We start from the raw sequence: 15,077 nt of genomic DNA, 5'->3' as shown, positions 1-15,077 counted from the left end.
GGGATGGAACACCCACCCCCACGGCAGCTGGGGAGCGAGAAGAAGGACGAGCGCCCCGTGCTGTGGGCACACCGGCAGCTTTTCTCTCCACAGCTCCTGCTGCCCTTCACCACGTGCCAGCTGGCGGCCGTGGAGGAGAGGGCCGTGGCGTGCATTGGCAGGCTGCTCGCCTTCAGCAACACCTGCTCCTTGCCCAAGGTAGGGAGCACACAGCTCCAGCACCCCATCCTGTCTAGCCAGCTGGAGCCCACCTGTCTCCAGGCTTGCACAGAGCTGGGCTGGGCCCTGCTGCTCTGCTCAGCTGTGCATCTCTGCTGCCTCTCTCCCCAGGTGTGCTCCTGCTTCATGGGAGCTGTGGTGCTCCGGCATCACTGCACAGAGAACCAACGCTTCCCTGTGCTGGGGAAGCTGGCCGGGCAGCTGATCCTGTGCTGCACCTCCACTGATGAGGGGACCAGAGATGAGGCAATGAAGGCTGTCCATCAGCTTTTCATTTTCATCGCCTCCCAAAGTGAGAGGAGTTGTGTTGGGCCAGGTGCCCAAGTTGGCCCTGGCCCAGCCCTCAGGTGCCCAGGCCCCTCACTGACATTGTGTCCGCTTCTCTCCAGGAATGTGGCTGTGGAAGAAGGATCCCAAGAAACCACAGCTCCGGGAACGCTGGCAAACACTGTTCTATGAACACGTTTCCCAAGAGAACAATGCCAGCAAAATCTTCAGGGTAAGAAGAGGAAACCCTGAGCCCACAGGAGAACCCAGGCCTGCAGTGACAGGAAGAGCGCAGGCACTGTCCCCGAGCAGCCCTGGTGCCTGCGGGGCCCTCACACTGTACCCCAGGCATCACCCAGCCCAGCCCCTGCTCCCAGCTCTCCTGAGGCGCCCGCACAGCCAAGCAGCCCTGCAGGGGATGAGTCGTCCCTCCTCTCCTTTCTCCCACAGATGTTCCTGAAATACCTTCAGTACCCTGAAAGGGTGAGCATCTTCCTCACAGCCATTGAGAGCATGACAGCACCGAGCCTCCACAGCACCGAGCTGGCTGCCCACATGGTGGATGTGCTGGCAGCAGAGGCTCGCTTCCCTCCAGGGCAGGTGGGAACCTGCGGCTGCCACAGCTCCCGCCCTCGGGGCTCTGCCCCATCCCTGGCACCGCGTTTGGCCAGCAGGCAGCAGAGGGGACGGCGGCAGAGCCCTGCTCCAGTGCCTTTCCATTCTCACGTGTGTCCCCCTCCAGGTGCGAAAGATTGTGAAGACGATCTACGGCAGCCTGCCTTCCATCGAAGCTGAGCCGGCTCTCGAAAGCCTGGGCAGGGCCCTGCTTGTGCTGGCCAGCAAACACCCGAGGGAGATGGTTAGCAGCCTGCTGGGCTGCTCCCCCACCTGCACCAGGTCCGGGGCCCACGGCCCTCGGGGCTCCTCTCCCCTCCCCGCCCCACGGCTGTCAGCCAGGCGGGGGCAGCCACGCTGACAGCCCTGGGGACCCGCAGTGTCACCGTCACCATGTGGAGGGAAATGCTCTCGGAGCCCTCAGCTGTGGAGAAGGTGCTGCAGGAGCTGCTCCAAGTGCTCACAAACCATTCTCTGCGACACATGTCTGCATCCACTGGGGACAGGCCACGTGTCCTCGCCCTGGCCGTGAGTTCCTCACTCACCCAGCTCAGCTGAGCCCCTTCTCCCCTTCCCTGTCCACTCCCAAGCCTGGTTTCTGCCCTGGGGCACTGGACACACCCCTGGTGCTCTGGGGGTGTCCCTCTCCGTCTGTTCCTCCATTCCCACACCTCTTGAGGTGGGCTGGAAACCTGGGGGATGGGACAAAGACAGCATCCGGGTGCTTTCAGCAGGCAGCGAGGACCATCCCTGAGATACTCCAGCTGCCTCTTGTCATGAAGGAGGCCGAGGCCATTTTCCCCCAGCTCTTCCTGGCCCTCCTCCTGCAAGTGTCCTTCACCACGGAGCTGACACTGCAGGAGGTGGAAATCTTCTGGGAGGAGCACCGGCAGCACCAGCTCACTCCCATCAGGTGCCACATCCCCGTCCTCCCGCTGCACCCAGGACCCGGTGCTGGGGCTCCCGATGCGACTCGCACCCTTCTCCGCCTGCAGGTCCGCGGTGCAGGCCTTGAAGGTGCTGCTCTGCAGCGTGGGCCTCCAGAGGCAGATGGAGGCCATCCAGGAGCAGGGGGGCTGGGACGCGCTTCTCAGCACCGTCACCCACCTCCAGGGCGTGCAGGTGGTGGCCAGGTGAGAGCCCTTCCTTGTGGTGATGGGGAGCCCCCAGCTCTCAGACAAAGTGCTGCCACAGCACACAGCCTGTGGCCCCTGGGGCACTGTGGCAGCAGAGCACGGCCAGGAGAGCTGTGCCCGCCCGGCTCAGGGCTGATGGTGCCTTCTTATCCCTGCCAGGGTGATGAGGGAACTGCCTGGTGCTCTGCGTGACCCCATCTTCCATCAGCTGGTTGAGCTGCTTAGCACCAAGCTCTGCTCCTGGGAGATGGTGGCCATGGTCTTCCTCGTTGAGGTGAGCAACAGCTGCAGAAGCAATGAACGTGGAGCTGCGGGACCTCCACAGCAACCCTGCTGCCTCCCTCGGGGCCAAGCCTGGCCGTGCCCTGCTGTCCTTGCCCCGAGCTGGTGGTAGGACTCAGCACTAAGAGCCACGTGTATTGCAGATGCTGGAGGGCATGGACCCCAGTGAAGAGCTGCACTGCGTCGTGAGCCTCTTCAACACCTGTCTGCAGAGCCAGAGCGTGGGCACACAGCAGCTGGTGCTCAGGAGCATCCTGGAGCTCAGCCAGAGGCCGGACGCGGTGAGCAGGAGCAGCTCTCTGCCCATCAGCTGCCTGCTGCCCCGGGGCTGTGTGGGACCGCCCTGCCTGCCGGCACCGTGCCATGATGACAAGCCAGTAGGGAGGCTGCAGCTGGAGCCGTTCTGCCCCAGCAATGGTCTCTGTTGGGCTGTTTTTCCCGCAGGCGAGGAAAATGCTCGGCCTGCTGCCGTGCATCATGGAGCAGCTGCAGGATGCAGACAGCGGCGCCCGCGCCGTGGCCCTGCCAGTGCTCAGCACCCTGCTGCGGCTCCTGGAGAGGGGGAAGCTCAGCCTCGTGGCTCTGGAGCTGGCCGGCAATCTCCCAGCGCTTTTTGAGGACGTAAGGGGAGCAGGGAGCCCAGCTTGCTAGGGATGTGGCCGTGACCCCCGCGTCCCCACGCTGGCGGTGCTGGCCCTGCTCACAGTAGACTTGGAGCTGACATTTACATCCTTCCTTCCTCCTCGCAGGAGTCCGGCACGGTGCGCCAGCTCTCCATGCACCTCTTCCTTGACACGCTGAGCTTTGTGGAGGGCAGAGAGAAGAGGAAGATGCGGAAGGAGGTGTACAGGAGCCTGGTCCCGCTGTATCTGCACCTGCACGACGAGGAAGAGAGCGTGGCCAAGGTGGGAACTGCGTTCATTTGGGGGAGGGCGGCGCTGCCCCTGCGGTGCCCCCCAGACACAGGGGTGCTGCAGCCCACGGCAGCGTCAGCCCCTGCAGCTGCATCCTCCCTGCGGAGGGGCTGCGAGGATCGCAGGCTCTGCCTCTGCTCGGACTGCAGTGGCATCTCAGCCGTTTGGCAGGCCTCCCAGAAAGCCTTCCTTGGTGCCACACGGTTCCTGCGCTGGAGGCGGCTGCAGCGCCTGGCAGAGGTGGCGCAGTTCTGGCAGATCGGCGAGTGCCTGGTGCGCGCATTCCCACAGCCCAGGACAGGCTCAGTTCTGCTCCGCGCTGACTCCGTGCCCTTTTCTCTCCAGCTGGTGGAGAGGAGGAAGAGTGCAGCGCAGGACTACCTGGGCCAGAGCCTGCTCTACCTACAGAGCCCGCAGGAGCCCCTGCGGCGGGAGGCCGTGAGGTTCATCGGTGAGCCACGAGTCTGAGCTTCCCCTGTGCCCGGCCCTCCATGCTGCACCCAGGGAGCAGCCGGGGTCGCTGAACATATGACCGCAGAGCTCGTTGGGAGGCACGAGAGCACGACGGCGCGGACCCGGTGGTGGCGGTTCGGGCGGCGCTGACCCCGCGGGACGGAACCCGGCGCCCTCCGGCGGCTCCGCGACGCACCGCGCACCGCTGCGCTCCGGCGGGGCTGGGGGACCCTGCGGCTCGTGCCCAGAGAGGAGGAGGAGGGTTCTGCACCTGGAACGTCGGGGTGAGCGACTTTTTACACGGTCTGATAGGACAAAGGGTAACGATTTTAAACTGAAAGAGGGGAGATTTAGGTGAGATGCTAGGGCTTAATTCTTCGCTCAGAGGGCTGTGAGGTGCTGGCACTGCTGCGCAGAGCTGTGGGTGCCAACCTTGGAAGTGGCCCAGGCCATGGAGGGGCCCTGGGCAGCCCGAGCTGGGGGACAGTCAGACCATGGCAGGAGTGGGGCTGGGGGCTGGGAGGTCCCTTAGGACACAACCATGCTGTGATTGATTAGCCAGGAGCTGGGCAGGGTGCATCGCTCTGGGCTTTATGCATGGCTCATTTGCACTTTTTGAGGCAGGAGAGGCTCCCCGGGGTTACGTTCTCTGCATCACCACCTCCTCAGGCCACAGATACTTGCTATGGTGACAGGACTGGTGCCACGCAGAGCCACACGCTGTCACCAGTGGTGCTTGGCCATATTCCCATGTTGTCACAAACCTTTGATGCAGGAAGGAAGGTGGGAGGCAAATCCCATCCCAGGAGGTTGTAAGTACCTGGGGGCCACCTGTGTGCCTGTTGTGCCTGGGGTTTTGCATCCTGCACAGGACCCTGCAGTGTGCTCACAGCTACTGCTCACTGTCAGTTCTTGCAGGGCCTCTACTGGCTGCATCCAGCTCACCAAGGAGCAGCGCACAGCATCAGGCACAGTGGCATCATGAGGCTAGGAAAGCACACAGAAGTGCAGCCAGGCCCCCACCTCTGTTCTGGGCACACATGGGGTCCTTCTGAGGCTCAGCCAGCCCTGGGGAAAGGCAGAACGCATTTAAAAAAAGAAAAGGAAAAGGAAAAAAGAAAAAAAAAAAAAACACAACCAACAAAAGAACACTTTATTTACATAAATTACAAAAAAAAAAAAAAAAAAAAAAAAAAGAGGAATCTTGGGCACAGAAAAAACCTACTCTTAAAAAGGGCTCAGCCCCCTGGGGCCCCATCACTCAACAGTCCTCTGAGGCCCTCTCCAGGTGCTGCTGGGGTCTGCAGTGCCCCAAGGCATGGAGCAGGTGTCTGGGGAGGCTCCTGTCCCTCTGCCGCCATGGGATGGGAGCATGCAGAGCTCCTCAGGGACAGGGCCGTGGCTGGGAGCCTGCAAACCCAGGAGTAAAAATGAAGAGGAAAAGAGAAAGTGCCACCGGTACAGGTGTGGGGGTCCGGGTGTGCTGGGGAGGCTGGTGTGGTGTCTGGCTCATCCGAGGGGGTTGTGACATTGGAGAGAAAGTGGGGTGAGTGAGGGCAGCGTGCTCTGCGTGGAGGAGGGGTATGGTGGGCCATGGCTCAGGGCTAGCGAAGCGTGATGGAAAGTGCAGCTCAGTGCAAGGGAGCTGGGAATGGGGCTGCGCACCACTGATGGGCACGAGGGATGAGTGCTGTGATGCTGAGGCTGGGCTGGGGGCCACCTTCCTGCTCCTCCAGCCCCTACGCTGGGGCTGCTGCTCCCTGTGAAGGGATGGGCTGGGGCATGGCCTCCCCCCAGCCTTCACAAGGACGACGTCGTGGAGTCCACCGCCTCGCGGCCATTGCACACTGTGGGCACGTACTGTGAGGCCGAGCCTGGTGGGGAAAGGCACCAATTATGAGAGGGGGGATCCAGCAGCAGCCCCCACCTGGGGTATCCCAGTGCAGTGACGGACCCCCAGGAGCAGCTCTGGGGTGGAGGACTTGGGATACAGCAGCCGATCCCTTGGGTGCTGCAGCACCCCTACCTCCTGCTCCGCAGGTCCCCCTCCCAGCTGTCCCCCTGTCCCTCCCCAGCCCAGCTGCACTCACCGTGGGACTGGCTGGAGCCAGCGGCCGCCATGCTGAAGCGCGCCGTGCCCACGCGGTGGCTGGCCACATTCTTCTGTGGCTGGAAGAGGATGATGTGGAGCTTGGGAGTGAAGAGGCAGCCGAGGACCACCGTGCCGCTGAGGCTCACTGAGATGCACATGGTGGTGGTCTGCACCTGGAGGCAGAGGGGTGAGCGTCACGGGTGTGGTAGCATCACGCACCCAGGCAAGAGCGTGGATGGAGCCCTCCTCAGCCCTTCCCCAGACCCTCCCAGACCTGTGCTGCCCCGGTCATGCGGGCTGCTCTGGTTGGGCCCCATGGGTATCCCCAGAACTCAGGCTCTTACTCGGTAGTCGCTGGAGGTCACGTAAAAGATGGGCAGGAAGGCCAGCCAGATGATGCAGGTCGTGTACATGGTAAAGCCAATGAACTTGGCCTCATTGAAGTTTTCAGGGCATTTCCGTGTCTTGAAGGCGTAGACCGTGCACAGGACAATCAAAAGGACGTTGTAGGTGAGCGAAATGAGCATGTTGGAGTCACGGTTGTTGCACTTGAGGGTGACAATGTACCTCTTGTCAGGCTCGGTCTCCTTGCCTGTACCAGGGGTTTCCACCAGCAGCCAGATGATGACGATGATCAGCTGGCAGGAGATGAGGGCCATGCAGATGACCACCTGTGATGTGGGGCTGATGAAGCGAGGGCGCTGGACCCCCTCCTTCACCCCGCTGAAGATCCTGGCGATGCGATTTGTCTTGGTCAAGAGGGCCGAATAGCAGACAGCAAAAGATGTGCCCAGCCCCAGGCGCCGGAGCGTGCACACCTCGGTGGAAGGCTTTGCAATGAAGATGAAGGTCATGCTGTAGCACATGAGGACCCCGGTCAAGAGAATGTAACAGAGCTCCCGTCCAGAGGCCTTCACAATGGGAGTGTCATTGTTCTTCATGAAGACACCAAAAACAAAGAGAGTGGAGATAAATCCCAAGCAAGAGATGGTGACGGGACCGATGGCCCAGACATCTTTCCAACGGATGTACTCCTGGGGCAACTCGTAGCAGCCATTCAAGGTCTCATTGGGCCAGTAACCCAAACCACAGTCCATGCAGGTGAACTCATCCAGCAGGTACTCGTAGGGCTGGCAGGGGATGCAGATCCAGCAGCAGATGTCTCCCGGCTGCATGCTTTTGATCTCGTTCTTCTTGCATGGATCACTGCACTGGGACACTGGGATGGACACCTCTGCCCAGGGGATGAGGCTGGTGTTGAGGATGAGCCCCTCGGCCCAGTAGCCCACCTTCTGGTACCGGTACCGCCCATCCATGCGGTGATAGTTGAAGATATTGTAGCGCCCAATCCCGTCACCGTAGCGGTCAAATCGAACAACGCTCTCAGTGTCTGCTGGCCTGAATGGAGCTGGAGAGATGAGAAATGGAGATGGTCACTGCCTGGACAGCTGGCCCATGGTGTGGGATCACACTTGCTCCCATAGGGATGCACCGAGGAGACACAGCCCACCATGGCCAAGAGGCTATTTCCAACCTGTCCCCTTGCCCCTCATGCCTAGAATGCAGCATTATTGTTTGGGATTGTGAGAGTAGTGGTGCATAATGCTCTCAACATGGTTGGCAGCCTCTAGCCATGCTGCAGGGCAAAGCAGGGGGGTCTGCATAGCCATGCAGTATCACTGCCCCCCAAACCTCCATGGCTCTGAGTGGTACATAGGGCTCAGCCCAGAGGGGATGATGGTTCTGACTGACCCCAGAGCTGTGGGCTCCTGATTGAGGCTCTCCCTCCAGCTTAGTCCCTGAGAGGTGACTAAATCAATCACAGAGCAAGTGGCTGAAGTCTCCAAGGAGAGACCGAAACCTCCAGGAGGAGGTGGAACATTAGAGTGAGAGTGTGACCTCCTTGATCCTCCCTGCCCCTCCACCCATTCGGCTGTGCAGCCAAGCCCCGTCTCCACCTCTGGACTCACCATCAAAATTAACATTGAGCATGAAGTCCTTGTAGAACCTCTTGCCATTGACAGGCTTCATGGAGTCGCAGAGCTTGGTGGTGTTGGGGCACAGCGCCCGGTGCATGTTGTGAAGCGAGTGAGCCATGGCGTAGACCGCATTGACCACAAAGGTGATCTTGGACTCTGGCTCAAACTTTCCCGTCTTTAGGGAGTGCCGGCTGCAGTCCTGCATGTGAAGGCTGCACTTGAACTTTTGCTCCCAAAACTCCCGAAACCAGGGATTTCGGCTGTTATTGTAGGGATGGAGGTTGAGGAAGTATGCGGCGAACTCCTGGATGGGGTACGCTGCCAGCTCGATGGTGATGGCTCCCTCCGCCACCGCCTCGCTCCCCGCCACCACGCTCTCCAGGGCTCCCCACCCATCGCTGGCCACCCATACGAAGGAGACATTGGCTCTGTGGGCGGCTGCCAGCAGCTCCCGGGCGTCCTCACTGCGGGTGAAGAGCACGACCACCTTGGCGTTGGGTTTCTGCAGCAGCGCCCGCACCACGCCGTCGTAGGTCTTCTTGTTCATGGAGCGTCCCACCTTCTCCGAGGTGGCGATGCAGATGTTGCGCATGCGGGCTTCTTGCTCAAAAGCTTCAATGCCCGTCTCGCCGTAGTCGCCCTCTGAGGCCACCGTGGAGACGTAGGTCCAGTTGAAAAAGCGGAGGATCTCCGACATGGCTTTGGCTTGGTAGAAGTCAGGCGGGACGGTGCGGGCGAAGTAGTCATAGCGAGACTTGTCGCTGAGTTTGGCACTGGTGGAGGCGTAGCTGATCTGCGGGATCTGGAAGAGCCGCAGCAGGTTGGCGACCTGCATGGGGGGGAGAGGTGAGCACAGCCAGACATGACCCCATGAGAGGCATCCCCTGAGAGCATCCACTCCTAGACACGGTGGGTGGCTGACTAACGGGCAACCCCCATCTGGAGGCTGGGGGAACCCAGTGCCCTGCAATCTGATGGACACAGGTCGTCCAAGCCCTCAGTCCTGTGTTGGAGCACGGGGAACTGTGGTTGTCCCAGAGCCGGGGTGTAATGATGTTCCCTGGGCATCCTTCTGAGGGCAGGATGGAAGAGGTGATGGGGAGGTCCCTGTATGTCCATGACCACCAAGGGCTGTAGCACTGGAAAGCCTGGCCACATCCAGCCCTTGATGCATGGCACAGGGCCTTGGGGTCATGTATTCACAGAGGTTTCTCACTCCGCAATCCCAGTGTGTTCCTACTTCTTGCAGCCTCCACTCCTTTCTTTTTGTTTTTTTTTTTTTCATTATTATTTTTATTAATATTTTATACTCCCCCCTCTGAGATTAAGGTTGGGAGTAAATAGATTCATGGCAAACACCGAAACTCCACCGCAGGCGAACGGAGCGATGCTCATCCGCGAGGACAAAACTGGTGCCCGCAGGGCTGGGGGGACACAGTGAGCACTGTCCCACTGAGCCCCGTGGGCCAGGCACTGCAATTGACTGCTGTGGCTGCTCTTTCCCCTCGTTATCTTCAAAAAGGAGAGAGCCCTGCTAATGAGGCTGTTAGAAAACACGGCTCTCGCAGGCCGCACGCAGCTCTGCTTCCTATGCAGGAGATGCAGCTTAATTAACGTGGACAAATGTTTTTAGCTGCAAATCACCCTAATGGCACAGAAGTCCCAGAGGGCAGTCATGCTGTGGGGACACTGGGGGATGTGGGGCTGTCACCGTCTGGTGACTCTGTCGCACTGGGCGGCCTGGGACCACGTTCCTCCTGTCCCATGTGGGGTTTTCAAGGCCATTCTGACATCAGGAGGTGTCGCTGCCCCCCGTGGACATTCTGTACCCAACCACGCACCTGGGACCCATGGAAACGCAGGTGAGCTCCCTGGAAATAGCCAATCCCTAAATCCTATCCCAACCCACTGAGGCCACCCGTGCTCTGTCCCCACAGATGGAGCCCGACACGGCCGCGGCCATGGCCATCCAGGCGTGGTGGAGAGGACAGCTGGTGCGGAGGGCACTGCTGGTGGCGGCCAGCAGCGCACGGCGCATCCAGGGCTGGTGGCGACGGGTGGGCAGCCAGCGGAGAGAGCAGCAGCGCCTGTGGGTGCTGGCAGAGTACATCAAGCTGGAGCGAGCCATTGTCCTGCTGCAGGCTCAGGTCCGGGCGTGGGTGATGCGGACGGAGTACAAACGCTGCCAGGAGGCCGCCCGCACCATCCAGACCTGCTGGCGGGAGTACGTGCAGCGCAGGGCTGGAAACTGCACCAAGGATGTGGATCTGCACATTGACATTGTCCTGGGTATTCCGGGTGACTGTGGAACCCAGAGTGAATAAAGCACCATCCCCACGGAGGGATGGCCACCTTGCGTGGGTGCTGACCCCTCTGTTTGTGGCCAGTGGGGCCACAGCAGCAAACAAATGGCTCCATCCGAGGGGCTAATGCCCCCCCGCTGATGCTGGGGGTGGGACAGTATCCCACGGCACAGGGCTGGCATGCACCCAGCTAGCCCCAAGCAGCCTCGACTGGTTACTTTCCTTAGCAGATGCTGAGCTCCCTGACACACAGCCCAGCAAAGAAGTAGGGCCGAGGAAGAGGATGGACTCTGTGCTCCCCACCTCCAGGAGGTTCCCCCCCGGTGAGGGCTGAGGTTTGGCCGCCCTACAGCCAGTAAATGCCCTCTGCCACTTCTGCCCGCAGCCCAGGCTCTTATCTTGCAAGGGGTACCTGGATGGAAACATCGCTGTAGGAACCCCCGATGACACCAGTGATGGCTGTGGGCACGTCATCATGGACAGCATAGGAGCCATCGGGGCAGATGTGCTCGGAGCCGTCCACTCTGGTCAGGGATGCGCGGACGAAGTCGAGCGACTGCTCGAGAGCATAGGTGTCCTTGGAGCAGGTGTCCAGGATGTGGGCACCCAGTCTCACCCCCGGCAGGATGCTTGGGTCCTTGTTGATCTCATCCAGTGCAAAGAGCATGGCCTCGAGGCGCTGGATGCCCCGGTGCTCATTGATTTTGCCACAGTCTTCGCTCCCCACTCCTTTCTCATGGATGGGGAAGAGCCCCCCGATGACCAGGTCCCCTTCAGTGCTGATCTCCTTCTTGCTGTGGGTGGAGCCGTGCCCAGCAGCCAGGCAGGAGGCCAGGTGCATCAGCCAGAGCCAGGCGGCAATGGGGACCGCCATGGGGTGTGCTGGTGCTGGCTGGGGATCCGCACGCCCCATGTCACCCAGCACTGCCCGTTAAGGTGAGGGCAGCCAGGGCCCCGGCATCGACGACGGAGCAGCGTGGTGGTGGCAGGGGGTCTGCTGCCCTATTGGAGCCTTCAGCGCCTGGAAAAGCAAAGGGAAGAGGCACTGGGTCGGCAGGTCATGGGATGAGCTGGGGCTGTCCATCTGGGAGCTGTGAGGAGATGCTCAAGGTGGCTGAGCCAGGGCAGCATGCAGGTGTTTTGTGCCCCACCAGCCCGTGTGCCCCCCAGGAAGGATACCCTAAGCAAGAGCTGAGCAGATGTGACAGCTCCAGCAGCAACCCAGGATCTGCAGGATGTAGCAAGTGACACAGATGTGGACAGACACGCAGGGCCACCCTGGCTGCCCAGCTCCCCGGGATGAGCTGGCACGTGTGGAGAGGCAGGCAGTCAGTGCTGCAGCAGTTCCAGGCAATGCAGCCTAGTGGGGGATAGCTTTTCTGGTTGGTAAAGCATTGGGAAAAGAGCCAGGGATGTCACCCAGGGGCTGGGACATCACCCAGAGCAGGGACAGAGGCAGACTCGATACCAGATCAGAGCCCCCTGACCCCAGTGCCACCTGCTCGGCCAGAGCCAGCTGCTCCATCCCAACGCAAGGGGCACAGCCATGCTCCCACCCTGTCCAGCCCCCGAGCCCCTTCCCCAGTGGGTGCCAGCTCCATCCTGCAGTGCTCTAGAGGCTGTTCTCTCACCACCGCCCCTTCCTTCCTCGTACACTAAATTCAGAGATTTCAGTAGAAGTAAGAGCCAGGTTTGCTGGCTTCCTCTGCACAAACCACGGAGGAGCTGGGGAATCAAAGGCTTTTGCAACAGACAGGCCTTTTTTTGGCAGTAAATGAGGTCCCCTCAGAAATGAGTTGTCTTTTCCCACACCATGAGAGGGATTTGTTTCCCATTTAAAGTCAGCTGCTGGAATCCCACAGGGCCAGGGCTTCAGGGGCTGTGAAAGGAGGGGACCCCCTCAGCCTGACAGCCACAGCCCCAGGTGGCCGCAGCTCACGGGGGGCTCCAGGTGGGACCCATCAGAGGAAGGGCATCTTCAGCTCTCCCAAAGGGCGCTCCCGGAATCATCAGCTCCATTAAGGAGGCAAAGATGGCTGCAGCCATCCCTGGAGCCGCTCACTGGGCTGACACGGTGCTCGGGGGAAACTGGCCCTGGGAATAACTGGAGAATATCTGGGGTGCGAAGCACCCGACCGGGCAGAGCCACAGCTGTCCCAGTGGCCACGGTGCATTGGGAAGGCTCTGCCAGCTCCCATCTGCTTGTAGCCTCCCTCTACCTGAAAGCATCAGCAATCAGGGATGTTTACATCACACAGTTGGTCCCGTGCTCCCCAGAGCACCCTGACACCTGCAGATGCAGGGAGGACCCAGGTTGCTGCCCAGCTTTCAGGAGGGGATGCACGGCGCGGGGGCTTGCACACCAACGCCATGCACTCTGCAGGCACACCCATGCAGGGGTACCTTGTGTGCTCATGCCTGCAGCATGCGGGTAACGGGCCATGCCCTGCACAGGTCCACACGTGTGTACAAAGCGGCACGTTGCAGCGCACGCATGCCGTGTGGCCACACACACGTGTGCACAACGCCGGGAGCAGGGTGACACCTGGAAGCGCCTCCAAAACCTCCTCTCTTTAGGTCGATCCGTACATTGCAGCCACTCGTCCAGCCGGCGGGAGCAGAAGGGGAGGACGCAAAGAAGAGCGGCCGGCAGAACGTCAGGGTGCCCCTGCCCCGCCGCATCACCCGTGCGCTCGGGGAGGATGCGGGGTCAGCCGTGCACCCAGCCGGCCCGAAGCACCCCAGGGACCGGCAGTCCCCGGAGCAGCGAGCGAAGGGCAGGCGGGGGCTGTCCCCGCATCTGCTGCGCTGTCACCTCCGCGCCCCGGCGCCGCGCACCTGGAGCCGCAGCCGGACGGCCCGGTGGCCTCGGCGCCTTCTCTGGGGCTCGCGGCGAAGCTCCCGGTGAACCCGCGGCCCCCGGCACGGTGCCGGCCCCCCGCCGACGCTGTTCTCCCTCCAGCCCGCGACTCCCGGCACTGACAGCGGTGCCGCGGACCCGACGGCTCCCGGAGCGGCCGAGCCCCGTTCTCCGGGCACAGCCTCTCGGGCGGCCCGAGACCACGGCAACGAGTACGGCGGAGACGCGGGATCCGCAGCCCTTACCTGGGCCCGGCGGGGCTGCGCCGGGAGCCGGTGCCGATGCCGCTGCTTCTTCGGAGCTGCTGCTGCCGCCCGCCTCCCGCCGCCGCCTCTGACACTCCGCCAGCTCCAGCCCGGCGGAGCCGCTCCGCCCCCGGCCCCCGCCCCGGCCCGGCCCCGGGCAGCGGCACCCCGCGGGGCAGCGGTCGGGACACGGGCAGGGCGGGCGGCACCGCGGACGCAGCGAGCGACCTTCCGGAGAGCGGCTCGGCCCCCGCGCCCCCAGCCGCCCCCGCCGAGCACGGGGGTCCCAGCCCCGACTGCAGCCCCGCTGCCCACGCCCGGCACCCAAGCGCCAAACCCTGGGTGATGCTCCCCGAATGCCCCCCTCCAATTCGCAGTGCAGAGCTTCCAGGGGAGCAGCTCGGGCTGCAGTTACGGTTTCGAGACCTCGACGGACTCCACCGTTTGCCCAAATTTTTCTGGTAGCCCTTCGGCCGCCCAGCATCCCACTTTGCTGCATGCATTCCCGCCCCCCCCTCCAACCCTCTCTAATGTTGTGCCGGCAGCTTGACTGGCCCCAACTCCCAGCAGTCCTGTGGGCATAACACGGGTTTTGGGGCACAAGCCAGATGTGGAGATACAACCCAGGACATCCACAACAAAGCCCCCACCTCGGCTCTCATGCAGCACCAGGTTGGAGCACCAGCACTGGATGATGGAGCGGGGCTCTGGCAGCAGTAGATGCCTTTGCTGGGGGGAGAGCAGAGTGGGACCAGCACAGCCAAAACCCCACTTCCCAGCCCGGCACGAGGCACCCAGTAGCAACTACATCCCACCAGGAAGCATCCTGGCTGCTGCTGCTCCAGCATTTCTGGCAGCAGAGGAACAACAGCAAAGATCCCCCACCTTCCATTTTCCATGGGGTTAGGGGACAAGCTGGGTTAGGAGCTGCTGTCTGCCTCCAGTACTCACAGACTCAGCTGGGCATGAATATTTCAGGGGGCTTGGCTGTTTTGTAATAACCAGCAATAAAGATAAACACCGGGAAGAGCAATATTTTACCATGTGGGCTGGAGGAGTTTAATATTTTATCACTTAGAGCACAAAATATTTATAAATAATCTCCTGTCAATCACTGGATGAAGACTAACCGAGACCTTTCCAAGCCAGAGAGGGTAAATCTCCCCACGAGGGACAGCCAGACCCCCTGCCCCTTGCTGCTGGCCCCGCTGCTGGGCTGCACACTGGGAACAAGCCTTGGGCTGCCAGGGGCACCGGAGACACCGGGGCAGGGGGTCTGGCTGTCCCTCGTGCTCCAGCACTGAACATTACAGGGTGAGGTGGCAGTGGGGTCAGGAGGAGAGGCAGTGCCCCAGTCCTTCCTCCCCACAGTGAATGCTTGGGGTGAAGCTGGCAGTGGCAGGGGACGGTCCCCACAGCTGCTGTGGTGGGGACTGTGGGTGATGAGTAGGGCTGCTAAGGTGTAGGATAGCTAGGGGCAGTCCCCTGCTCAGCAAGGACAGCAGGCTGGCGGTCAGGAAAGGCAGTAGGCAGCATGGAGGAAAAGCATCCACTTTATTACAGACCCTGGAAACGCCTGCGGCAGGTCCAGGACAGCTTGACGCTGGATGTTTTCATTTGCAGCAAAGGGAAAGAGAAGAGGGGAACAAAACAAACCAACCCTACTCATGGCTCTTTGGTGCTAGAGAACACACGTCCGTGTTGGCAGAGAG

At 61.4% G+C, this 15,077-nt stretch overlaps 1 protein-coding gene across 1 annotated transcript; it reads right to left on the bottom strand.

The window, feature by feature from the left end:
* Positions 1-5,686: 5,686 nt before the first annotated feature.
* Positions 5,687-11,134, bottom strand: GRM2 (glutamate metabotropic receptor 2; the record flags this gene model as incomplete). The annotated part of the gene is made up of 5 exons (XM_079540386.1): positions 5,687-5,760; positions 5,977-6,151; positions 6,323-7,386; positions 7,949-8,786; positions 10,673-11,134. 5 exons carry the CDS (start codon positions 11,132-11,134, stop codon positions 5,687-5,689), a joined length of 2,613 nt encoding a protein of 870 aa, XP_079396512.1.
* Positions 11,135-15,077: the final 3,943 nt, after the last annotated feature.

This window comes from Tetrao urogallus, assembly GCF_951394365.1.
Source record: "Tetrao urogallus genome assembly, chromosome: 10".
In the NCBI taxonomy this organism is placed as follows: domain Eukaryota; kingdom Metazoa; phylum Chordata; class Aves; order Galliformes; family Phasianidae; genus Tetrao; species Tetrao urogallus.
The sequence above is the reverse complement of the archived record's forward strand: the minus strand, read 5'-3'. Positions and strand labels throughout refer to the sequence as shown.